Below are 24,475 nucleotides of genomic sequence, written 5' to 3'. Positions count from 1 at the left end.
TTTGATTTTGGTTTCATCTGACCAGAGCACCTTCTTCCACATGTTTGGTGTGTCTCCCAGGTGGCTTGTGGCAAACTTTAAATGAGACTTTTTATGGATATCTTTTAAGAAATGGCTTTCTTCTTGCCACTCTTCCATAAAGGCCAGATTTGTGCAGTATACGACTGATTGTTGTCCTATGGACAGAGTCTCCCACCTCAGCTGTAGATCTCTGCAGTTCATCCAGAGTGATCATGGGCCTCTTGGCTGCATCTCCGATCAGTCTTCTCCTTGTATGAGCTGAAAGTTTAGGGTTTTTAGGGTCTTCGTAGATTTGCAGTGGTCTGATACTCCTTCCATTTCAATATTATCGCTTGCACAGTGCTCCTTGGGATGTTTAAAGCTTGGGAAATCTTTTTGTATCCAAATTCGGCTTTAAACTTCTCCACAACAGTATCTCGGACCTGCCTGGTGTGTTCCTTGTTCTTCATGATGCTCTCTGCGCTTTAAACGGACCTCTGAGACTATCACAGAGCAGGTGCATTTATACGGAGACTTGATTTCACACAGGTGGATTCTATTTATCATCATTAGTCATTTAGGTCAACATTGGATCATTCAGAGATCCTCACTGAACTTCTGGAGAGAGTTTGCTGCACTGAAAGTAAAGGGGCTGAATAATTTTGCACGCCCAATTTTTCAGTTTTTTATTTGTTAAAAAAGTTTGAAATATCCAATAAATTTCGTTCCACTTCATGATTGTGTCCCACTTGTTGTTGGTTCTTCACAAAAAATTACAGTTTTATATCTTTATGTTTGAAGCCTGCAATGTGGCAAAAGGTCGAAAAGTTCAAGGGTATATGTGTTAATATTTCTTTGTTACTCTCTCTGTGCTGGAGTTCTTTTAAGAACTTGGTGGCTTGATCCAGATTATTATTAAATTGGTTGAATTTTAATAAAAGTGTGTTTATTCATATAGTGTATCAAGCTCCCCGCAAATCTGATGTTAATATTTAGATTTTACACATGGATAGGGATGTTAGGCTACTATATGAATGAGCACTTTAGAGATATGATAGTAATTATATTCATAAGCCTTTATATGGCTGGTCTGGCACGGCACTGTTTTTTAATCACCCACTAGAAGGCTGCAGCGCCGCAATAACCAGCCTAGTTCAAATGAACGAAATGACTCTAAAAAAGATTAGTTCACTTTAATGAATGAGATTTGAATGAACGAGTCTGTCAAAAGAGTCGAACTTGCCATCACTATCTAATGTTAGCTTGCTTCTTACTTTATCTACAACCTAGTGCTTTCAGACCAAAAGCGAAGCGAGTGCTCGGGGCGTGATTTACATACAAAGTCAATGCAAAGACGCGTAGAGCCGCGATTTCCTGTCGTGCGGCGCGAAGCAACGCGAAAGGAGCGGTGCCGGCGACACAAAGGCAACGCGAAGGCTGACTTGCCAAACTTGTGGTGGTCTATTAACGTAATCATTACGTCCCGCTGGCTGCCATCACGTTAATTATTACCGATGGCTAGAAAGAGGTACTAGTTATTGTTTATGTAACCTGGTTTGAGAGTGGGGGATGTGTTGACTTACAGTAGTTTATAAGCTGTCGTTGATTGCATTGCAGGTTGTGCTCTGTAAGTTAAAAACAGGTTGCAGGTTTATTGTTGATTATGCAATGTCACAGTTTTATTTAGTTAATGTTACACTGGGTTTAAGTCTGGGGAGTGTGTTGACTTACAGTATTTAATAAGCTTTCAATAATTGCATTGCACATTACATGGTTGTGCTCTGTAAGTGAAAAACAGGTTACAGTTACAGAATTCGTTATAGCTATGCAGTGTTCTAAGAAACCTGGTGATACAACATTCGTAAATACCACGAGAGATTTGAGACTTGACTTGGACTCTTGCTCAGAGACTCGAGACTTGACTTGGACTCTAGCTCAGAGACTTGAGACTTGACTGTAGCTCAAAGACTTGAGACTTGACTGTAGCTCAAAGACTTGAGACTTGACTGTAGCTCAAAGACTTGAGACTTGACTGTAGCTCAGAGACTTGAGACTTGACTATAGCTCAGAGACTTGAGACTTGACTGTAGCTCAGAGACTTGAGACTTGACTGTAGCTCAGAGACTTGAGACTTGACTGTAGCTCAAAGACTTGAGACTTGACTGTAGCTCAGAGACTTGAGACTTGACTGTAGCTCAAAGACTTGAGACTTGACTGTAGCTCAGAGACTTGAGACTTGACTGTAGCTCAAAGACTTGAGACTTGACTGTAGCTCAGAGACTTGAGACTTGACTGTAGCTCAAAGACTTGAGACTTGACTGTAGCTCAAAGACTTGAGACTTGACTGTAGCTCAAAGACTTGAGACTTGACTGTAGCTCAAAGACTTGAGACTTGACTGTAGCTCAAAGACTTGAGACTTGACTGTAGCTCAGAGACTTGAGACTTGACTGTAGCTCAAAGACTTGAGACTTGACTGTAGCTCAAAGACTTGAGACTTGACTGTAGCTCAAAGACTTGAGACTTGACTGTAGCTCAGAGACTTGAGACTTGACTGTAGCTCAAAGACTTGAGACTTGACTGTAGCTCAGAGACTTGAGACTTGACTGTAGCTCAAAGACTTGAGACTTGACTGTAGCTCAGAGACTTGAGACTTGACTGTAGCTCAAAGACTTGAGACTTGACTGTAGCTCAGAGACTTGAGACTTGACTGTAGCTCAGAGACTTGTGAGCATCTCTGCTGTGTGGGCACTACATCTGAAAATGCACACCTCCAAGTCGTTCTCCCTCTTTTGCTAGTCAGAACGAGATTGGAGGCAGAGATGGGAGCATGGAGAGGCAGTAGCCTATGAGGAGAGACATGAGTGAGAGAAAGGCAGACAAAGAAGAGCAGAGGTAAGGGAGTCGCACTGGTGTCAGCTTGTAGTCTACGCTGCACTCCTGAAACACTCACAGCCGTTGGTAGCACAGTTTTCATGGTGCTGTCAACAATGAAAAAAATAACTGACTTGCAGCTACCTACCTGTCTTACATGCAGGTAAATTCCCTTAATGGTGCTGATTCATCAAAAGCTACTCAAAACAAGATACTACCCTGTCTAAATTAGTCTAAAATTATGAGTCATTGGCAAAGTGTTAGTTAAACATTAAACTGTTGGTGACTTTAAAACTAACCCTCAGCTGGGTGATCACATGGACATGTGAATACATGATCTGCTAACTGGTTGCCTGCCAGATTTATACATGACTCTTTGCTCTCAAACATTGCCCACTTAATCAGCTGAGTCAGTGTTCTGGTGAAGGGAGAGATCAAACGGGTACCTCGGAAAAGTATAGTAGTTCATTTTGATACCTTGCTGTATTTTGGAGTTTATTTTAATAGACTTAAAATTAGGATATTTGGTATCTTATGTAAAATAAATTTTGATGTATCTTTGCCCATCCCTGCCTAGATGTAGGTTTTGATTCATAGTTTAGTGTCCGGTTCTGGGTCATAACTCCTAACTGTACAACTACTGATCCCCCTTTACCTTCTATGTTACTGCAACACAGACACATCTGTCTGAGGCTTGTTTTTTTTAAAAGCAAACAACCTCTCTAGCTAGTATGGACTCGCGCACAGATCAAACAACTGAATGTGACAATCGTATGGACTCAAAACATTGAGCTAAGCCTTTCCTTTCCTCTGTCCTCCCTCCATCCTGTCACGAGCCAGAGGCCCTGCAGCACCATCAGCGTGCCGCCTGCTTTTCTTGCCACGGCTTTGTGAAACACATCAAGCTGCATTTTCAACAGCACTGCTGACTGAGCCACAGAGCTCTGCCTCTGTTTTCACAAGCAGCCTGCTTTGAGGAAAAGAAGGCTTTATATTCACCGCCTCACTACCTGTGGCTTTGCTGCTCAGGTGTTAAATCCTCTGGCTGTACACCGGCAGGGAGACATTACAGCATCCAGTGACAAAGATAAGAGAAATGAGGACAGTGAGTGTTTGTAAACCATTCTCCCCTGAGGATCAAAAAAAGTGACAGCTGCTGAGTACATGGTCACATGGTCAGATGAGTTTAAATACATGCTCCGATTGACCAGAACCTTCCTTCTACCCATTCTTTTTTCTAACTATCTTTCAATCCTCTGTGCTTTGTTGTGTCTCTACCTTTCCTCCTCCCTTGTCTCTGCACATTCATATTTGAAAAGACCTTTGATAAGACTAAATAGAGACAGACTGTTGGTTAAATGTATGTGATGTGTGTGCGTGTCAGGACGAGGTGCTGGAGCTAAACCGGAGGCTGACAACCATCGACTGCCAGTTGAGGAAGTCTGAGCAGAGCAGGAAACACCTGGAGGTCTCCAACAAGAAGCTGCTGGGCTTTGCACAGGTACACCTTTAACTGGACACCCTCATGTAAAAACTGTTTTTCATGTTAAATATATATTCAAAAAGTTTTCATTTAGTTATTAAAGAATAAGTTGAGATGAGAGTCTATATATTTTTCTTTCTGTCGATAAATTCCATGTAGAGGCAATGAACAATGAATGTGTTCTATTCACAAGTCTTATGTGTGGATCCTAAGTCTGGTCTATGTTAGTCCTCTGTGCCACAGAGTGAGCCACACTCCTGCACTGGGTGACACGTCTTCACTACTTTGACCAAACACACTGTGTCTGTCACGTCTCATAATCCATGCAGACTGGGACACTTCATGCAGTCTCATACACTGGATTCAACAGACAGCACTCAGAGACAATCAAAAATACCATGATAGTTCCAAACATCCCCACGTGCTACCAGTCTCCTTTGCTGTTATGGAGCCAGGCTGCCCCCCAGTGGCTGAGAGACACACTGCAGCTCTCTGCAACATTGGATAGATGTTTAGATTGGATCTAGATATAGGGACTTGTCTTTCCTCCCTGACCCCAGCTCTGAAAATCCACTCGACGAAGGATTTCCAGTTGTTGTAGATAGTTTTGCCTTCTCTTGCTTCTAACAGTTCAACATCAGAATATCCATTTTACATGGAGACGTGAGAAGACTATCTGACAGGCCTTAACCACTATTAAATTTTGTTTATGCCTACAAGAAAATTAAGAAAAGTATGAGGTAATGTCACACGTTTCTGTAATATGTGCCACTTGAGGATCAATCTTGTTGTGAAAGTGGTTCTTGCATGAGACCTAACACCCTGGTTAGGTCTCCGGGTCAGGTTTACATGGGTCCAAGTCTGCCTCTCATGCAGGCTTTGAAATCAGATCTCCCCCTTCAGCTCTCTCTGAATACACTTTATCACCTTCTTTGTGACCTTGAGGTCCTTGTTTTGGTGTCACATGAAGAACTGATGTCTGTACTTGTTCAGTGTTGTCCCAGAACCTCACAGAACTCATCTCTGTCCTCAGAACGTCCACAAAGTGCTGACAACACCCAGCCTGTTTGGAGGAGACGGCGGGTAAGAGACTGAACATCTGCTACTCAACATCATGTTATTAGTTAACACAGCTCTGCAGTAAGAGTCCTGCTGCAACCACTGTCTGTGTGTTCTTTATCAGCAGCAACAGATCGTCTCCAGCCACCGACAGCCCCGACACCCCATCACCACTTCCTGATCCCGCCTTCCAACTAGCTGTGGAGGCCAAAGAGCTGGTGGCAGGAGTCTGTACCCTCCCTGCTGATGATACAGGTCAGACTGGAATATAGCACACCACACTTGTGCATTGATTAGATAATTGAATCTTTTATCAATTTTTTCCAAAAACAATTTCCAAGAAATTCTCAAGGACACCAGGAAATCATGAAGGGCATCTTTACTGTTTTTGAGTGACCGCTTAAACGTTAATCTCTTTTAGTGTATACTAGAAACATTAGACTTCATCGAGACCAAAAATATCCACAGCTAATATTCATGGCAATCTGGTGTGCAGTTGTCAAGACAGATTGATCTGGGTCAAAGTGGTGTACTGATGGACACACAATCTAATTATCTCCAGACAAAATAGCAGAGCCAAGTCACAGTCAGGCAGGTGGGTGATGTGCTTTGTATTAGAAGGTGCATGGTGTACAAAGCACACGTAGTTTTAGTTCAACAGAAGAACATACTTCATCGAAGGCCACCATCAGTTCATGGCACATCAAACTTTCCTTATCACACTCCATCAGGCTATACATACAGGATACATTTTTAAGTATGAGATATTTAAATTAAGCAGCTGTTTCTCTTTTCATTTGTTCCTGGCCATGAGATCAGTTTTCCTTTGTTCTATGGGATGTAAACTTACATGACGATGATGAAAGATTGTTACTGTATGTACTGAAAGTCTTTTTCTGTCCAACTGTGATTGACCTGCAGCATCCGTGAGTGCACTGGAGGCAGCATCAGTCCCAGATGTCAGTCCTCATCATATGTGAGCAACAAAGGCCTTGTTCAGACTGCCAGCCCAAATCTGTGTTTCATATCCAGATTGATTTTAGGTCTTAAATCTGGACCGCAACAAATCACATTAAATGCCATTTTTGTAAATCTGATCCCCGCCACATTAGGAGGTTCGGAAGTGTCTTTTGGCGGCAGCGTCATATCCAGAGTGACGAAGTGCATCAAAGCGACAGCAGAATCCTGCTGCGTGCTGTCAAGTTGCTGTGTGAGAGAGGACGACCTCTGCACAGCGACTTGACAGCGTGATTGTTCGCAGGGCAACATGAAACATTTCCCATACTTCCATGCTGGAAAGCTGCCTCACCAGTGTATGTAGATACTGTGTCGTTACCACAGCAACCCATGCAGATAGGCTGGTGATGTCTGGACACGCACTGATCACTTTCAAACTACAGTCCTTCTGTTTTAAAGATCTGATTTGAGAAACAAATCTGATTTGCCTGCAGTCTGAACAAAGCCGAAGAGCCAGAGAGGACTGTGGGAGTACCTGGGCAGGGTGAAGAGGCCGAAAGAGACGCTGAACCCGTGATGAACCACACCATAAACCAAGACAGTACGCCATAAAATACACCTTCTCAAAATAACGACATCGCTTCAATGAATTCAAAACCTCAGTTCACGGTGACAGATTGAACACAGCCAATGTTTTAATGCCAAATCTTGCTCGCACACATCCAATTAGTGTCTTCCTTTGAAATATTCCAGTCTTTATGGAGGGTTCAGCAATGATGTGTTGGACTTAGTCACAACCTGAGGACTCATCATTTGATGATAAGTACAGAAGTCTCTGTGAGAAGTGCTCTGCCAAATAAAGTCTGCTGGAATCCTCTTTTGTGTTACTCTGACAGCAGGTGGTGTTGGAGGAGCTGCATGATCGAGTCCACAACACACACGATGCTGCAAACTGTGTTAATACTCCTCCTGGACTCTTTTCTAAACACCCCCACATAGATTCACTCCATGGATTGCATGTAAAGGAGGACTTGTTTACTTGGAAAGGAACGGCCAGAGCTGGCCTGTTCAAAGAGTCTTCCTCGTGTCATAATAACTTGCTTCCATCTGCCTCCATCACTCACCATCACTTATTTGCTCTGCCAGAGGTTATGAACTGGGGGAAAAAAAGCAACAGTGTCCTGTTTTCCATCTTGCTTAATGCTCCTTGTGCACTTATTCAATAATTAAAGGCAAAGAATGAAGTATTGAGACAATCTGGACTTGAGCAGTGTTTGTTACCTGCGACTTCATATCACTGCATGGTTCACGTTGATGTCTCCTGCATCCAGGAGTGGCTAAAATGTTGCTGTAGCTCCTGCTGTCTGTACTTGTGTTTGGTAGTCACAGAGTCTAGACAGATATCAGTCATAGGCAACATGCGGAACATTCATTTTATTTATACAGACAGCTGCAAATACTGATGTCCTGTACTTCAACCAGATTGCATCGTTGGTGTGGCCTCATTTCTTTCTGTTACTGTTTTATATTAAAGGAATAACTGATGACTGAATTTGATGTTGGGTTCATTCGAGGTTCCAAACATTTTATTTCCATTACTTACAGTACTACAGCAGTGTTTTCAGTGTGAAATGTGAGGAAATGATATGAAATGAGAAACGAGCAGCTTACAGATTCCCACAGACTTGTGCCTTGTACAAGGCTTCGCTCAGGGTTACACTGCTACACAGCTGAGCTCAGACAGTGAGTACTGATGACAAGGTAATTCCAGTTTTTAGAGATCTACAACTGTGGTGAACAACTGCGATATATAAAAGAGAACACAAGAAGACAGCGAGGGCTGACCGAGTGTTTTAGGTTTCATTCAAACAGAAGAGCAGGCGGTATTTACAGGAGCCACAAGGAAGATCACCGTGGAGCAAAGAAACATGAATTCACTTTAATCTACCTCAGCCACAGGAAGCACAGCACACAAATACAGACATAAAGATGAGTAAACAGAAATAAACTAAAATAAATAGCCTAATGAAAAAAACAGTTATTAGAATAAATTTAACAATAATAATAATGAAGTCTTAAAGGATAAGTTCACATCAAGTCAAAATACCCACATGTCCATCTGTATGCTGAAGGTACCGTTTTTTCACTTTACTGTCCATACTGGCTGCAAAGATGTTTCTTCTTGATCATTTACCATCAACACATTCTCTGTGCTGAGCTGCTGCCATCTTTCTCTCCCTTTGCTGGTTGCCCATGAGGCTGGTTTAATTATCGCATTAATAACACGGCGCTGCCGCCGTCCTTCCTGCCACCTCCAGTTTCCCACTGTACATTGGTTACCATTGGAACAGTTCGTCTCAAACGGAGTCAACTAGAGGACTCCTCGTGACGGGCCAAGTGAGCATTCAATGCAGACTCGAGGGTTTCTTTGAAAGTTGTGTAGTTGATCATCAGGAGTTTTCTCTCTCTCTCTCTCTCTCTCTCTCTGACTATGATTATTGTTAATAAAATATATCCTATAATTGCCATAAAATGAAGCTTTATTTCAGATGAGAGTCTTGAGATCAGTCAGACTTTTTCATGTGTGCCTGTCTCATGTGTTCTTCAGTTTCTGTAAATTAAAAGTAAAGTGAATCATCAGGGGAGGAGTCTCTGTAGGGAGCCACAGTGCTCTGCTCTGAGGGAAGAAGAGGTCCGACCTGACTGTTTCCAGGGGCGTCTGCTCCTCACAAGCTTCTGGACTCAGAGTTTGTATCAAAACCAGAATGGTCCATCAGAACTGGACAGACCATGGTGAGGAACTAGAACGGTCTCTGGAAGGTGATGGGGGGTGAACCCACGCTGCTTGGGCTGCGGAGGTTCGAGTCGTAGGAGCTGGGTGTCATTCCCACGATGCCCTCGGTCTGGGGCGTCTCCCCACACAGGAAGTCATCCTCGTCCTCCCTCGAGCACTGAGACAGAATGAACAACCACAAGCACAGTTTACGTGAACACGAGCCAACTCTCAGGGAGTACACGACACTGAAACTGGATGATGCACTTTTGCAATTTTTTTTTTTTAATCACATCGCTCACATCATTCATATTTTCTTGTATTTTATAGTTCATGCTCTACCTTTACTATATTTACATCTGTCACTCATTCAGTTCTGGGTTTTTTCCCGAAATGATTGTATATGTTTAGTTCATCTTAGCACACAGAAAAGGGACTTTAAGGAACACTCCTCTAGTTTTCCAGAGTATGCCTCAGCCTGTGAACACATGGTTTAATGTATTCTGAGGCTCTGGAGGAGCTTTGTCTTGAAAATAACCCTAATGATGTCAGCAGGGTTATCTCAGTTTGTGCTAGGAGACAAAAAAATACTACGTTGGAGAGTTTGAAACTAGGCAGGTCTAACAAAAGTTGCATTACAGGATCCAGGGTTTTTAAATGACCTATTTTGCAGACTAAAAGCCGGGACTGCTCAGCCTCTGCTCGTTTAGTTATGTGTATACAAACGCTGATGGATTTTTTAAAATATTTTTTCATGGAGCTCTATTTTATTACCATTTTAGCCATCGTAATTTAGTTCATGTTTTACATATTTCTGTATTTTGCTGAATGAGAATAAAAGGAACCTTGAGTCTTCAATTTTGATGATCTTCTTAGAGCTGAAACGATTAGTCAATTAACTGATTAGTTGCTCAACAGAAACTAATATTGACAGCTATTTTGATAATCATTTACATTTACTCATTTGGCCAACAACGCTTTTATCCAATAGATACTAGTAAGAGCTAATAGCACATTATATGGTATCAACAGGGTAAATACCTAGAGAAAGTAGTAAGAGTTAAGAATTTGTGCAATTAATACAAGAGAATTGTATGAACCATTTATAGAAGTTTCACCGCACAAGCTGAAGACCTTCAAGGAGGGCATTGCAATAGTTGAGTCAAGAGATCACCAGGGCCTGTACCAGAAGCTGGGTGGCGTACTGAGTGAGGTAGGCATGACCAAGAGACAACAGCAACATGGTCAGGGAAGTTGGTTATAGTGATAGTTGAGGAGCCAGTTTGTAGTTTGACGTTATTGGTGGATAAAGTTCAGTCTTAGAGGTTTAGTTGAAGGTGGCAAGCTTTCATCAATGTGAATATGTCTGAGAGAGAGTCTGTGATCCGCGCCGAGAAGTTGGGATCGTCTGGTAGAGTTGCGTATCATCGGCATAGCACTAAGAGAAAATAGGGAATGATCGGCCCCAGTGAGGTGGTGTAAATTGACAAGGGGCCTTAGCACCGAGCCTTGTGGAGAGGCAGTGAGATCATACATTGCAGGAACGCCCAGTGAAGTACGATTTGAACTACAGGAGGTCTTTGCCCAAGATGCCCATTGCTGAGAGTGCGGATAGCAAGATCCTGTGATTGACTGTGTTAGCTGATAGGTCAAGCAGGATAAGAACCGGACTGGGCTGCAGCTCTAGCTGACCTTAGGCCTTCTGTCCCAGACAGCAGAGCTGTTTCAGTGGAGTGGCCACTAAAATTAACCCTTTAAGTTATTTTCCCCCACAAAAAAACATTCTTGGTTTCAGGGTAACCACTGTGTGGACGTGGCTGGTTCTCTGCTTTATGTAATTGTTAAGCATGTGGTACCGGACCTGCCTGATCAATTTTCACTGTTCTAGCTGTTTTCCGTCCAAAAACAGAGGCCATTTGTGAGACCGTCTGGCAGGCCGCCACCTTGGTGAGGTCGGCTGAGCTGATAAGTTTAGTTTCTGTCATCAGATTGAAGTACAGAATAAGAGTTTGCTTTGGCAGAGGTCTTTATCGGCCTCTGCTGACGACCCGTAGGAGCTACACAGACATGCACGATATCAATCGATTAGTCTCTTCAATACGAAGAGAAAGAGGATTTTCTGTTCTCAAACTGGCCTGTAAAGCATGGGAGTGCTTTTGGTCACAGGAATATTGACCGTTTTTAATCAATATTTCAATGTTTTGGAAGCTTTATGTTATTTGGAACGTGGTTGTATGGAGAGAAATAATGTTTTGAAGATAACTACCAATAAAAGTGAACATATAAACACTAAATATGCCAAAAACATGGACATTCGCCTGCAATTTTTTTGAAAGATTGTGTGATAACTGCTGTATCTCAGTTTCTTTTCATCAAATTTACAGTTACAGTTGTATTCCAGGTGTATTAGAAGATATTCAGGTGCATTATAATCTACCTTCTGATGGTTTTGATGGATTATTGCATAAAAATATAGCTTTTTTTTTTTTTTTAAACCAGGAAAGGATGAAAATATATTTTTTCTGTATTGCGTCTCCATGTAGTCTGGAATGGTAAATTAAATATGTTAATGTACAATGGCCTGCGATGGACTGGCTACCTGTCCAGGGTGTACCCTGCCTTTCGCCCGATGTCAGCTGGGATTGGCTCCAGCCCTCCATGACCCTATATGCAGGATAAGCGGTTGACGATTGATGGATGGATACATTGGATTTATATTCCTTAGCTTCTGACCTTTCAAAGGAGACCAGAATTATGCATCTAGGCCTAATGGTTGAGGAGATATTACAGATTTATTTTGGCAGTTAGGTGGCAGGTACCACATGGTTAACTGAGTCAGTATCTTGGGGGTTTGGACTGTTGGTCTAAACACACTTTACAATTACATTGGGCTCTGTGAAACTCTAATGGGAATTTAGACGATTTTAGACAAAATGATTAATCAAGAAAATAAACATTAATAAATATAATGCTTTAACATTTGTCTCTGGCAGATCCCCCCCAACTTAATGGCAGTGCAATAGTAAAATGCTGTTCACCCTTCTGTCATCTCACCTGTTGGCCTGTTTTGGTTGGAAGCAGCTCTGTGTCTGCTAGTTCCTCCCAGACCTGGTACAGTGGCTCAATCAGCTGACCAGACCTGCACACACACACACACACACACACACACACACACACACACACTTTTCTTGAGTTTTGTTCATGCAGTTTAAGTATCCTGGTCCAGACATTTTTTGCACAATCACCAAACATAGAGTCTTCTGGGGACTAGGCGTCATTTATGACCATTTCACAAGTTATTGACAAAACAATCTGACCACAAAGTCCAGGTGTCATGGAACTGTTAACTTCTCTCTCTACAGATGCTGAATGGAAGCGGTCACTTCTTTACACAGATTTAAAGGTTTTTCAGTCATCACACAGCTTCCAATGCCTTTGAATTCCTTCAGATAAAAGCTGAATCCCTGCCTATTCAGCACCCCACTAAAACCATGAAGACATAGTTTGAAATTTCAACTCGGTAATTGCTGAGGGAAGTAAAGATGGGGTCACAAGACATAAAAAAAAAAAAAGAGTTCCATTTGCTGTCTTTCTCAAAAACATTCCATTACAGAGAATAATCAGCCAGTGTACCTCTTCAGCAGGTAGGGGTCGAAGGGGAAGAAGCTGTCAAGAGGGTTGGTGTTGGTGGCCACACTGTCTCCCCCTGCAGAACTGCGGACCACTGGCAGCACATGGCGGTTGTTCTTCTCTATGATAGTGTAGCAGAACACCACCTGATACTTCCTGCAACAAAGACACATTCAATCAACTCTCTCATACAGCAAACTGGTGCAGCCCTACACTTGATGCCTGCTACTGTAACTAGTCCAAGAGTTCAGAGAGTGCTAACTATGCCTGCCTTTGTTTGCATGAGAGTTCATGTGGGATTTCCATGGTTGTGACAGCAACCCCCTCCAGCTCAACACAGGAAAAACCAAGGAGCTGGTGGTGGACGCAGCAAGAGGCCCCCCCACCCAAGTCGTAGTAAGAGGGGAGGGGGTAGAGATTGTAGACACCTACAAGATCCTGGGGGTGTTGTTGAGTTACAAGTCACCACCTTTTTCTTCCCCACGGTCTTCCCCACGGTCTAACCCGAAAAGCCAGACTGCTATGTGAAAGCACACACTGTTGCGACATAATGGCGGACATTCTTCTTCAAACACACACACGCGTAGTGAAGCCAGCTACCCCCATTACTGTAAGTGCAGCAAAAACAGCAATACTAGTACTAGTAAAAGGCTGATACTGCATCAGTACAACAGGCAGGAACGTGCACCAAATGATATTTTAATCTGCTCTGTCTCATCCACCTCAGCTGCGTTTTGGTTTTACACAAGCACATGTGCTAGCTCGGCTAGTTTGTCATAAACAAGCTAAAATGAAACCTCTGTCTGTAGCCTGTTCAGCTGAGATGCTACGTACCTTAACATTTAGCAAATCCTTGCAAATTCAGCTGCTTGTTGATAGAAAGCAGCTGAGGCAGGAGGAGGCGTGCCATTGACTGATGTCATCTTTCTAAACTTCACTCAGTATTTTGATGGCAGGAAGATCGTTTATTTTACATGTTCCATTTGTTTCCAGTGAGATACTGATTTTATAAAGTGACTTTGCTGCTGTAGACTTTACTTTTGCTGCTGCTCTGAAAACAGTTAGTTATAATAAAATATAACATTTTATTACTCTTCTTCTTTTTAAATAAATATATTTTAAGGGCAATTGTTTAGCAATGAAAAACCAATAAGAGTATAGATAAAGAACAGAACCAATAATATAATTATAATCATAATTAGCAAATCTGTCTCTGGGGAGCAGGGATTGTTAAACTATTTTTGATATGAACAAATGTCTCTCGCAGCTATGTCACACTGTGTCTTTGTTCTAATTCATTTAATTTACTATTTATAAAGATTAAACATGACAATTAACTTCAATCTTCTTATTTGATAAGATCCACTTCAACAAAGTTTTATGTTGGAGTTTGTGTTCTTCTAAATTTTGACACCAAGATTAAAATTTTTACAGCAAATGTATATCGACTCCAAATATCGTCATCAGTCTAATTGATTACTAATAATCAGTATTGGAATGGAACGTAGGGATAGAAGAGGACAGGAGACATCAGGGAGGGACAGATGAGGAGAAAGAAGAAAGGAGGCAAGGGGAGCAGGAGAGGAGGGGGCTGACGTCAGCATTGATGACTGAGCAGGGTGTGTACCTGGTGATGGCAGCAAACATGCTGGTGACTGAAGGCAGGCAGACTTTGAGGGGGTTCAGCTGACACATCACCACGCGCTCCAGATTCAGACTCTGCAGGTACTCCAGCCCTGACAGAGCACACAGAGACAGAGTGGTCCTTTCTGTTATTACTGGTTACAAAACTAGATATGGTGATTTGACATCATCTGATGTGCATTTGCTGCCATGTTCTCCAGTTCTGGGCAGTTGGTTGGAAAAAAATACTTTCAGTAATTTGAAACCATCACATGACTGTAACATGTCATCTTTTGAATTTTAAACTGAACTAGAGAACAGGGATCTAGTCTTTCTCTGCCAAGCTGTCTGCCCTGCGTTTAGGCACATTTAAAGAACCAACAGTAAAAACTCAGATGTGGTCCTGTCAGGGTGGGTGAGCTCTGTATGAGCAGCAGGTGATGCTTTGCTGCGTGCGGATGTTAGTACAGTTCAGGTGTGTACCTTTCTTCATGTTGCCCTCCAGCATGGCTGTATGCCTGAAGATGAGTGTGTAGAAGACGGCCTGGCATGCGGTGTAGAAGGGCCCATGCAAGGTGATGTCACAGCAGGCCTGTCTGCCACTGCTGTCCTGGCTGTCAATGTAGCGATGGATCCAAGCGAGCAGCAGGTCCAGACAAGCCCGCACAGTGCTGCAGGAAGGGGGGGGGGGGGACACCAGATTAGGCTACAGTTTGGTTTTAAGCTGCCATTGTGTTTTCTTTAGCAGTTCAAACTCACAGCACAGGGATGAACTTGGCTCGGGCCAGGAAGCTCCCCAGGTACCCAGCAGCAGCCTGGCGGAGGACTGCAGGCTGAGAGGGGCTCTGCAGGATCTTCCACAGGTGATCCAGGAAGGCCTCAGCCAAGGCCTGGGACACAGGAAAAAAAACAATGCAGGAGTATATTCATCAAAGTAGATGAAATAATTAAACAAAAAAGTCATTTTCTGAAGTGTACAGCAGAGTGGATACAGATTTAGGCAGTTTACACTGGTCGTGGGGAAATGTAATACACACTTCAGTGTGAGAGTATTTGGACAGTGACACATTTTGTACTGTATGGCTCTAGAACAATTTGGATTTGAAATGTCACTGTCAGAACGATGACTGAGTTTAAAATGACACCGTGGGACCGGCTGGATGAAAAGTGAAGTTCTCCATCAACATACTAGACAGAACACCAACGGCACCCTGCCTCATTTGCTAAATGCCTATGTTCACCAGCTAGTCCGTCTGCCTGTCCAAGTCAAGTCATCTGACCCCAGGGAACAGGTGTCTCACTGCTGAAGACCAGACTAAAGGCTAAAAGCTACACACTGCTGGTTCCTATGGTTACACATGCACTCCTGCACAGTGTGGGAAGTACTGACCAGTCTGAAGCTGCAGAGATAAAAGAGTGTGTACTGGACATGACAGGACGCATGTGTTGGCAGAATGAGCTTGTTGAACACACTCAGCAAATCTCTGTACAGCTCCTTAGTCTTGTCCACATGAAGCGAGCCTGAGAGAGAGAGAGACACACTTAATAGTTATAACCATGCAGTACACAAGGATCCCAAAGCTCAGTACACATAAGTACATACAATTTATATCTTTTCAATTCTCTCCATCCCTCACATATATTTAATGCTTCCCTAAAGCTTTCTTGTTATTGGTCAGTCTCATTATGAGAAACGTGTGCTCAACTCTACCATTGACATGGCAGACATCCTTGATGTAAGCCATCAGAACAGACATGAGAGTGTCCAGCCGCTCAGCCACCGGGTGGGCCATCACAGCCGTCTTGGAGGGGTGATCTGTTGACATGTCCTCATCCTGGCACACACACACACACACACACACACACACACAGTATCTATTGTGAAATCCTGATATTATGTACTTTTTAATTTCTTGCAGGCCTAATCATGCAATCATTTATTTCTTTTTTTAAGCATTAAACAGTTTGAACAAAAAAAATACAATGTATTTTAACACAACTGATACACCTTCCAGTGGTGTAACTGCCAGATAAAATATGCTTGATATCAGCCAGTCAATCTATCCAGAACAGACAGACTGCAAACTCAGAAGGGAAAAAAAAAAAAAGGTGTCAACCAAAATACTTATTAAGAATAAAGTATTTTCCCAACATATTAGTGTTAGTGTTTTTTGTTTAATAGACACATGTAACATCTTTTATACTTCCTGTAAATGTAACCCAATTAATCTTATTTCCATACTGTATATACGTTGTGTTAACACCTTCTTTTGAAAACCTGGATGTTGTCACATGTGTATCCTCGCGCTAGGTTCACAAAGTCCGACGCAATTTGATAAGTAATATTACATGTGGAACTCGTATTGCGTACAATGAAGACTTCACAGCCTCTCTTCAGGTCAGACTCTCAGACTGCAACAGAGAGAAACTGACAGAGGAAAGTCTCTTACCCTGCCTGTCAGCTCGCTCTGCTCCGTTTCACTGCATTTACCATAAAGGCTACGTACATACCAAATGTGGTTGTGGCTAGCTTGACTGTGTTCTCACAAACAATGGCCCACTTCACCGCAGTTCTGTGTCTGTGTATGTCGCAAACTGAAAACACCGTCAGTCAGAGCGTCCACGCGAAGAAGGACGATGACGTGACTGGTAGTGTTGTCTTCAAATAGAGTTGCTGAATGCCTTAGTTCACTGAAGGAAGCCAGCTGCGACTGTAAGTGGCAGAGGCTTGTTGACCTCTGCCGTCAGACTGGTCAACCAATAGGTCAGAACACACCTCCCACTTCATTTGCATAATATGCCAGAAACGCAAGAAGGGAAGACAGAAATAAATACCTATGGGGAAATAGATTTGTCATTTTGTCTGTATTCATTTAGATTTTGGTTGACTCGGCCCTCCATACCAGACTCCCTTAAAAAAGGGAGTTGTTGTGTTATATTTTCCCCTCTTATAAATCTAGTCAATATAATACATGAAGTTACTCCTTTCTTTGTTTAAAAATATTGTGTCAGTTTATCCCGGTGTCGATCATTCTTTCATCAAAATAGTCGTTAGTTGCAGCTCTATTTATGACAAATGTTATCTTTCAGACTAACACTGAGCATTTCAAACTAAAACAGTGGCGGTTGGTACCATGTCAAAGAGTCCCTCCTCAGTCCGCTGGTTCTGCGCTGCATTCTCTTCTGCCTCCTCAATGTCTGAGCGGGACGCACTCACCTGCAACACACCACACACAGTTACGAGCAGGAGGAGACACACACACTGCCATATTATCCCCTGGAAGACATCAGTTACTGTATGTGTATAGACTTTACTTTCTCACACTTTCTTTGATGAAATAACAACAATGTACAGTAGCTACTGAAACAGAACCTGAAATAAATAAGATGCACAGAAACAACTTTAATCCTGAAAATGTTTTTTTTTGTACACATCTTTCTGCCACAAATGCAAATAACATTAAGCTCTGTGACATGAGTTTTATTTCACTGTGTGTTGGTGCCACCAGGCTTCTTGTTTTCAGAAAGACCACATCCAGCTTCTACCCTGTGAAGCACGGTGGGTCGGCTCTATTGCGTTTTAAGTAGACTTTATCCACTTACATCCAGTTTGAGCATCTTTCCGATGATCACCTCCAGCACGTCTCGTCGAATTGACGGTATGTAGATGGTCACTCTCAGAAGGTTGTGTACGTAACACTCCTGTAGAAAGCAAGAAACTATCAATCAACAGAACACTACTGTATTAATGAGAATTTACAGCTCAGCACAAATTGAAGGGATACTTTTGAGGCAGGTACAGTGACCACCATGTCATTTTTCTGCACTTCCACAGCATATTTGAGCATTCTGATCAGTGTTGTACTGAATATTGTAAATAACTAGAAGTAATCAGATTCCACTCGCATGGTCTAATAATGGCTGAACCTCTGTACTGCCTCCCCACAGGCTAATAGGTCCGTTTCCTGAAGTCATTGAGTAACCACGTTTTCTAGGTGACAGGTTCACCAGTATACATGCATTCACTACTTGCTGTTGTTTGAGGCGTGTGACTAAATATCCCCAGGTCACAAGTGTGATGTGTTACACCAATCAGAACTGTCCCGTCAGGTTCGGCAGGCCGGCACCATGTGAACCGTCATTCAGTTGTCTCTTACTAGTGTTCTGGAGGATTTCTGTACGAAGGGGAAGTTCTCTTGCAGAATGGGCATCAGAAAGCGACTGGTGCTGTAAGAAGAGAACAAAGCTTTACAGTACAACACAAACCACTGGGCAGGGAGATCTGATGAAGATCATGCGGTCTATGCACCATAATGCACGTGTGTATTGCATTTTAAATATGCACAATGTTTACAAAAACTATAATCTATAAAATACTGACTGACAGTAGTCAAATAAATACAGAAAATGATTATTCATTTTCATTCATGTGTATTTAATGAGAAGCAGTCTGTCCTTCTCTCTTGTGTACTGTACATGCATTTATTGACACCAGAGCTGTCTGCACTTTATGGATGAGTGAAGGGGTGAAGCGTTTGTTTTTATTTGGATCGCCGTTCTCCGTCACCAGCACAGCTACTCTTTCTTGAGTCCACAAGAACAAATAACTACACTGGCAAAAAAATACATACATATTTTATGTGCATACATGCAGTACATAAATACGAATGTACATATTTATGGAATTTTCTGATTAAGAATGGTAAATGATTCCACTGAATAAAGTGGCAAATAATTGTAAACATTCTCTCCTCACATATTTTGTAGAGCCCAACCTATTAATCAGTCTGCTATGGGCCAATCACAGGTATATAGTATTGCATATATGTTTTCCTAGGTGCACCAGTATGAAAACTTTTTTACAGAACATATAATGCAGAAACCAGTGCTTGGGGATTTAGAAATGGTGTCATCACATTGTTTGTCCAGCAGAGCGGGCTCTGTCGCCACTGTCTACATATACAGTATAGATTTATTATATTTGAACAAATAAATATGTTTTTTAGAAACATTTGTTATTGGAAATTCAGAGTTGGTTCATTTCAATTTCTGCTCCTAACACACAGAGCCACTTTTGCCACTTTTAGTGAACAACAACACTAAAACCAAGACATGAAGACAAAGAACTGGCAGAATAGTAAGTGACTTACGATGGAACGTATCTGGTGATGAGCTGCAGCGCCTGGTGACACTGATCAAAGTTTCGGGGGAAATCTGAACAATTAAAGGGGCAGTAGTTAATTTGTTTGTATTTACCCAGAGAATGAGTCTGCTCTCTGACACTGCACTGCTTCACATTCACACCCCTCACTGCCCTTCCCTCTGAACCTCCCCAAACATCAGCAAGCAACAAAACACCAATTACACACCAGGGTCAGATATAAAACAACCTCACAGTCAGGAGAGGTGACACCTACTCTCATCTTCATCATCTGAATCAGAGATATCGAGTCCTCCTTCACTGATGGTCACTCTCTCTGGGGAAAAAAACAAAACACATGAGTCACTGATGGTGGGATCAGGGGTCACATTATGTGATCACAAACCTGAAGGCTGTCTGTCATTTGGACAGATTAAGACTGAAGGCGATCTACAATAACGTCAAGTAACTCCCATGCAGTAACCACATGGAGACGACATGTAGTAGACCACCTGTCCAGTTGGTGGCAGTATGCATATTAATTAGCTGTTGTCCAGTCTTATCTTTGATCTCACAGATGACCTCGTTGTCTAGCTGGCGTTGGCCAACACACTGGTATGCTATATTGCTAGCCTAGCTATCGCTAAACACCCCTGCAGCTGAGCGTCCTAAGTTTCTTTAATAATTGTGATGTATTTGATGAATGAGGTGAAAAAAGAGGGACGATGTGGTGAAGGGTGAAGGACGTGCAAGTAACACTGATCACAGTCATCAGCAGCTGATGTTACAGGAAGCGAGAGGCAGCAAAGAGGTAACAATCCTTCATCTGGTCATGTGGTGACATGAACAGTGTCTGTTCATCTTTTCTCTCCACGCTCTTCCAAACGCTGTAAGTTCACTGTGTTAGACTTTCTCATTGTCTGTCAAAATGACAGACAGTGAGAAAGTCTAACACAGTCTCTGGGTGGGATACAGTGATTATACAAAGTTCACCCTTTGTCCTCGGATGTAAACTCACACCAACCTGAAAACAAAAATGATGACAGCAACAGACTAGTGATGATAAGAAACAAAAAAATAATTAATTTACTACTTTGACACCACTGTGGGAGCTTGAATTCCACATTTTCTTTTAGAAACTGGATTATTTCACCACAGGTCAGGGGACCTACTGGGAGTGAAGTGGGACACCACCATCTTGAGGCAGGCACACAGGTAGACCGTCTGTGCTGAGACCAGGTTGCTGAGGAAGGCCATGTACTCCTCCACCACAGCCTGGCTCCGGCCCACCCATGGAAGCTTCTAGAATAACACAACCGGGGAGACGCTTCAGCAGGTTGACACACATAGATTATCAGTTTGACCATTATTTTTGGTATATATTGCATGTGTGATGATGAATCATGTAGCTGATTTATTCAGTGTTTCCCACACATAGAGTTCACTTGGACGGGCCACCCAGGTGTGATAACGGTCGCCCAGGTATATTTGATGACCCATTTTAGCATTTTGCAGAGAAACACAGAGAGAGATGTTATCCATTATGTTACAAGAAGCGGACACGGTGAATATTTTACAAGCGTGAACCAGATAAAGCAACAGTGAACCAGATAAAGCAACAGTGAACACATCAGTGCAGATGTCATGCGGAACCACGTTGGTTTTGATTATTTCGATAGGCAACGCCATTAACAAGCCTCCTCCACATGAGGCACAGTATCCAGAATCCAGAAGACTTCTGAGAGTTCTGTGTCTTTTCAACACAAGACCAGGGCAAGCCAGTGTGTTTGCACTAAAGGCTCGTGCAGACTACACGACTTTCAGCTTCAGCCGATGGCCGTGCTGTTCACACTAAACAACTTGCCGTCTTGTGACGAGAGTCTTGAAGTTGTCGTGGCGTTCACACTACGTGACTGATCAGTGACAGGGGGTCACACACTACACGAGCTGACAACGACTGTGGCACCCGACGCTGGTCTCCAAACCAATTAATCGATTAACCAACTAATCATTTTCATTGTTAACATGGTTCAGGTCCCCACATGAGGAGTAAAACAGGCACTTTTCAAGCTTTCAACCTCGTGTCTCACCAAGATGGTGTAGATGAGCTGCTCATGGTCCTTGGTCAGCTGGGTCACACAACTCCGAAATTCTTGTAGCCAGTTGATGATCTGAGCATCCTGTCAGGACACAGAGCTCACTGAGGTTACCCAATACATGCTTACTGTTATTCCACAGATCTCAGGTCACCCCAAACACACAGACACTTTCATGTACCTTTATCTCAGGATCAGCCAGCTGATGTTTCAGTAGTTCATAGTCCCCTGAGTCCCCCTTTAAACAAGACAAACACCAGATCATAACGTTACACGCGAAGCTGCAACTTCAGGTTTTCCTTATCAGTACTTATAGCAACGAAGAGCTATTACTATTCATCTTTAACACACTTTAATTAAACTTGGGACTTTGTTGGTAGGGGAAACAGACCGACATCTCGTAACCACTCACCTGTTTATGTTTAGCTAACGTTTCTGCAACACTTCCTCCAAACCTGACAGTCTTAACCGGAGGAGTGTTCAGAAAGTCCCGACCGTCCACCTCCATCTTTCACTGCTCTCATGAGAAGGAACGCTTGTTTTAGCGATTCCAAGTTAGCTGTTAGCCTTTATGCTAAATATCCAGCTGAAGAGGAGAAGACACCGGTTTCCTTTTTTCCGTCAATAACAATCGAATGTTTGAAGCTACTGTTCAATGACTTGATTGAAGTTATTACTATGTTATGAAAATGCATGCCCGACTGCCGTAAATAACGACGCGCATGTCTGAGGTGCATTTCCACAAGAGTACTTACGGAAGTGACTGCAGAACCCCGGTGTCGCATTCAAAGTCTTCCTACAGACTTCAGTTCCGGTTAACGTGGGACGGCGACGAAACTTTTGTCTTGACCACGCCCAGAACTCATTTTTAAATGTTATCTTTATAAATCCACGACGAACACTGCCTGCCAATACTTTGTTTCTGCAGGAGACGAGGCTGCAGCTTCGGGAGAGCAGTCCAAGGACAGCATTTATAAGACCGTAGTTTTTCGCGACAGCGCCACCTAGCGATTTGGATGACCGCAAAAGTGCAATCAAAGAATTTACACTCACTTTATTAGGTACACTTGTTCAGTTGATTGTTAATGCAGCTAATCAGCCAATCACACGGCAGCAACTCAATGCCTTTAGGCACGTAGACGTGGTCAAGACAACTTGCTGAAATTCAAATCAAGCATCAGAATGGGGAAGAAAGGGGATTTAAGTGACTTTGAACATGGCATGGTTGTTGGTGCCAGACGGGCTGCTCTGAGTATTTCAGAAACTGCTGATCTACTGGGATTTTCACACACAGCCATCTCTAGGGTTTACAGAGAATGGTCCGAAGAAGAGGAAATATCGAGTGAGCAGTTGTGTGGATGAAAACACCTTGTTGATGTCAGAGGAGAATGGGCAGACTGGTTCCAGGTGACAGAAAGGCAACACTAACTCAAATAAGCACTCGTTACAACCAAGGTATGCAGAATACCATCTCTGAATGGCTCACTTTGGGCCCCTTAGTGCCACTAGAGCATCGTTTAAACACGACAGCCTCCCTGAGTGTTGTTGCTGACCATGTCCATCCCTTTCTGACCGCAGTGTACCATCTTCTGATGGCTCCTTCCAGCAGGATAATGCTTCATGTCACAAAGCTCAAATCATCTCAAACTGGTTTCTTGAACATGACAATGAGTTCCCTGTACTCCAGTGGGCTCCACAGTCACCAGATCTCAATCCAATAGAGCACCTTTGGGATGTGGTGGAACTGGAGATTTGCATCATGGTACGTCGAACATATTTGTTGTTGATTGTTGATCTTTGTTGTTGTATATTTTTATGTTGTCAGTTTATATATTTATATGTACACAATATTCTCTTCCGTTGTGTTACTTCTGCACGGCACAGACCCAGAATAATGCACATGTATATATCTGCAACCTTGTTCTTCTATTCCATATTTATATATTTCTACATTTATTTATGTCAACTGTATGTTAGTCTTCGTGTAGCCCCTTATCACCAAAGCAAATTCCTCGTCGTGTAAAACATTACTTGGCAATAAAGCTCCTTCTGATTCTGATTCTGATTCTGGATGTGCAGCCGACAAATCTGCAGCAAGTATGGACCAAAGTCTCTGAGGAACGTTTCCAAAACCTTGTTGAAAGTATGCCAGGAAGTATTAAGGCAGTTCTGAAGGCAAAAGTGGGTCCAAGGTGTATCTAATAGTGGGCAGTGAGTGGATATTATACTTGTATTTTTAAAGGTACCCACATACTACTTTCTGTCCAAGTACTTATAGTTTTAAAGCGGCCATGGGTAGTTTTCAGGGGCCTCTGTCACACTCTGCATTTCTGTCTCTGTTTTCCCCTACACTCGCTCTCTCTCTCCCTGCCTGTGTCTCATTAGCCTCATGTCTTTCACCTGTGTTGCTCCCGCCCTGCTCGTTAGTCCCTGTGTGTATATATAACTGGTGTTTCTGTCTTGTCTTTGTCGGGTCATTGTATGTTGTCACCCAGTGTTGCAGTTTGTCTCGTGTCGTCAGCCTTTTGGATTTCTGTTGGACAGCCGTTGTTTATTAAACCACTGAACCATACCTGCTCCGCTCTGTGTCCTGCTTTTGGGTCCTCCAACCTGCTCCACCCTGCTCCACACCACCGATCGTGACAGAATGACCCGACCAAATATGGACCCAGCGGACATTGTTAAATTGCCCAGTACCTGGGAGGAACTGGGGGTACCTAAAGAGGAGCTAACAGCCGAGGAGCCGCAGTTTGTTGAGTTACACTCTATTATGTGGAGAACGGACCCAGAAATGGCCCTGCTCGTTGCCTCCTCCCGATGGAGAAGGTCTTTTGAATTGGAG

The 24,475-nt window shown here is 42.8% G+C and overlaps 2 protein-coding genes across 12 annotated transcripts in view; one reads left to right on the top strand and one right to left on the bottom strand.

Annotated features, from left to right (window-relative positions):
- Positions 1-7,923, top strand: part of si:dkeyp-72e1.9 (syntaxin-binding protein 4) — a 112,221-nt gene extending 104,298 nt beyond the window's left edge. For 6 of the 10 annotated variants that reach the window (XM_038739283.1, XM_038739264.1, XM_038739306.1 and 3 more), the window contains 4 exons: positions 4,257-4,373; positions 5,389-5,438; positions 5,539-5,669; positions 6,336-7,923. In XM_038739283.1, coding sequence (XP_038595211.1) covers positions 4,257-4,373; positions 5,389-5,438; positions 5,539-5,669; positions 6,336-6,394 — 357 coding nt within the window. In that variant the 3' untranslated portion in view covers positions 6,395-7,923. The remainder of the gene's footprint in view (positions 1-4,256; positions 4,374-5,388; positions 5,439-5,538; positions 5,670-6,335) is intronic. The other 4 variants (XM_038739276.1, XM_038739320.1, XR_005447455.1 and 1 more) reach the window with 3 other exon arrangements.
- Positions 7,924-7,930: 7 nt separating this feature from the next.
- rrn3 (RRN3 homolog, RNA polymerase I transcription factor) lies at positions 7,931-22,525 on the bottom strand. 2 transcript variants are annotated; one of them, XM_038739343.1, is made up of 18 exons: positions 22,389-22,525; positions 22,046-22,219; positions 21,815-21,871; positions 21,628-21,717; positions 20,710-20,839; positions 19,815-19,874; positions 19,548-19,611; positions 18,555-18,624; positions 18,001-18,099; positions 17,531-17,614; positions 16,109-16,232; positions 15,788-15,918; positions 15,157-15,287; positions 14,881-15,068; positions 14,402-14,510; positions 12,778-12,930; positions 12,199-12,283; positions 7,931-9,322 (listed from the first exon to the last, which is right to left on the bottom strand). In XM_038739343.1, the coding sequence occupies exons 2-18, from the start codon at positions 22,139-22,141 to the stop codon at positions 9,173-9,175; spliced, it is 1,821 nt and encodes a 606-aa protein (XP_038595271.1). In that variant the 5' UTR covers positions 22,142-22,219; positions 22,389-22,525; the 3' UTR covers positions 7,931-9,172. The 2 variants fall into 2 exon arrangements, with proteins under 2 accessions (XP_038595271.1, XP_038595264.1); XM_038739336.1 differs by lacking the exon at positions 22,389-22,525 and having other exon boundaries at positions 22,046-22,382.
- Between the last annotated feature and the right edge of the window lie 1,950 nt (positions 22,526-24,475).

This window comes from Micropterus salmoides, unplaced genomic scaffold, assembly GCF_014851395.1.
Source record: "Micropterus salmoides isolate LMB-PRFRI ecotype aquatic unplaced genomic scaffold, ASM1485139v1 Ms_hic_scaffold_10, whole genome shotgun sequence".
Classification (NCBI taxonomy): domain Eukaryota; kingdom Metazoa; phylum Chordata; class Actinopteri; order Centrarchiformes; family Centrarchidae; genus Micropterus; species Micropterus salmoides.
This window is presented reverse-complemented; position numbering and strand designations above follow the sequence as displayed.

What these genes read in the sequence shown, in the direction of transcription:
- rrn3 (XM_038739343.1), bottom strand. Translation starts at nt 22,141, where the DNA reads ATGGAGGTGGACGGTCGGGACTTTCTGAACACTCCTCCGGTTAAGACT. An exon ending in CGTTAGCTAAACATAAACAG is followed by an intron (nt 21,872 to 22,045) that starts GTGAGTGGTTAC and finishes TCTTGTTTAAAG; the next exon opens with GGGGACTCAGGGGACTATGA. An exon ending in GGATGTCTGCCATGTCAATG is followed by an intron (nt 15,919 to 16,108) that starts GTAGAGTTGAGC and finishes TCTCTCTCTCAG; the next exon opens with GCTCGCTTCATGTGGACAAG.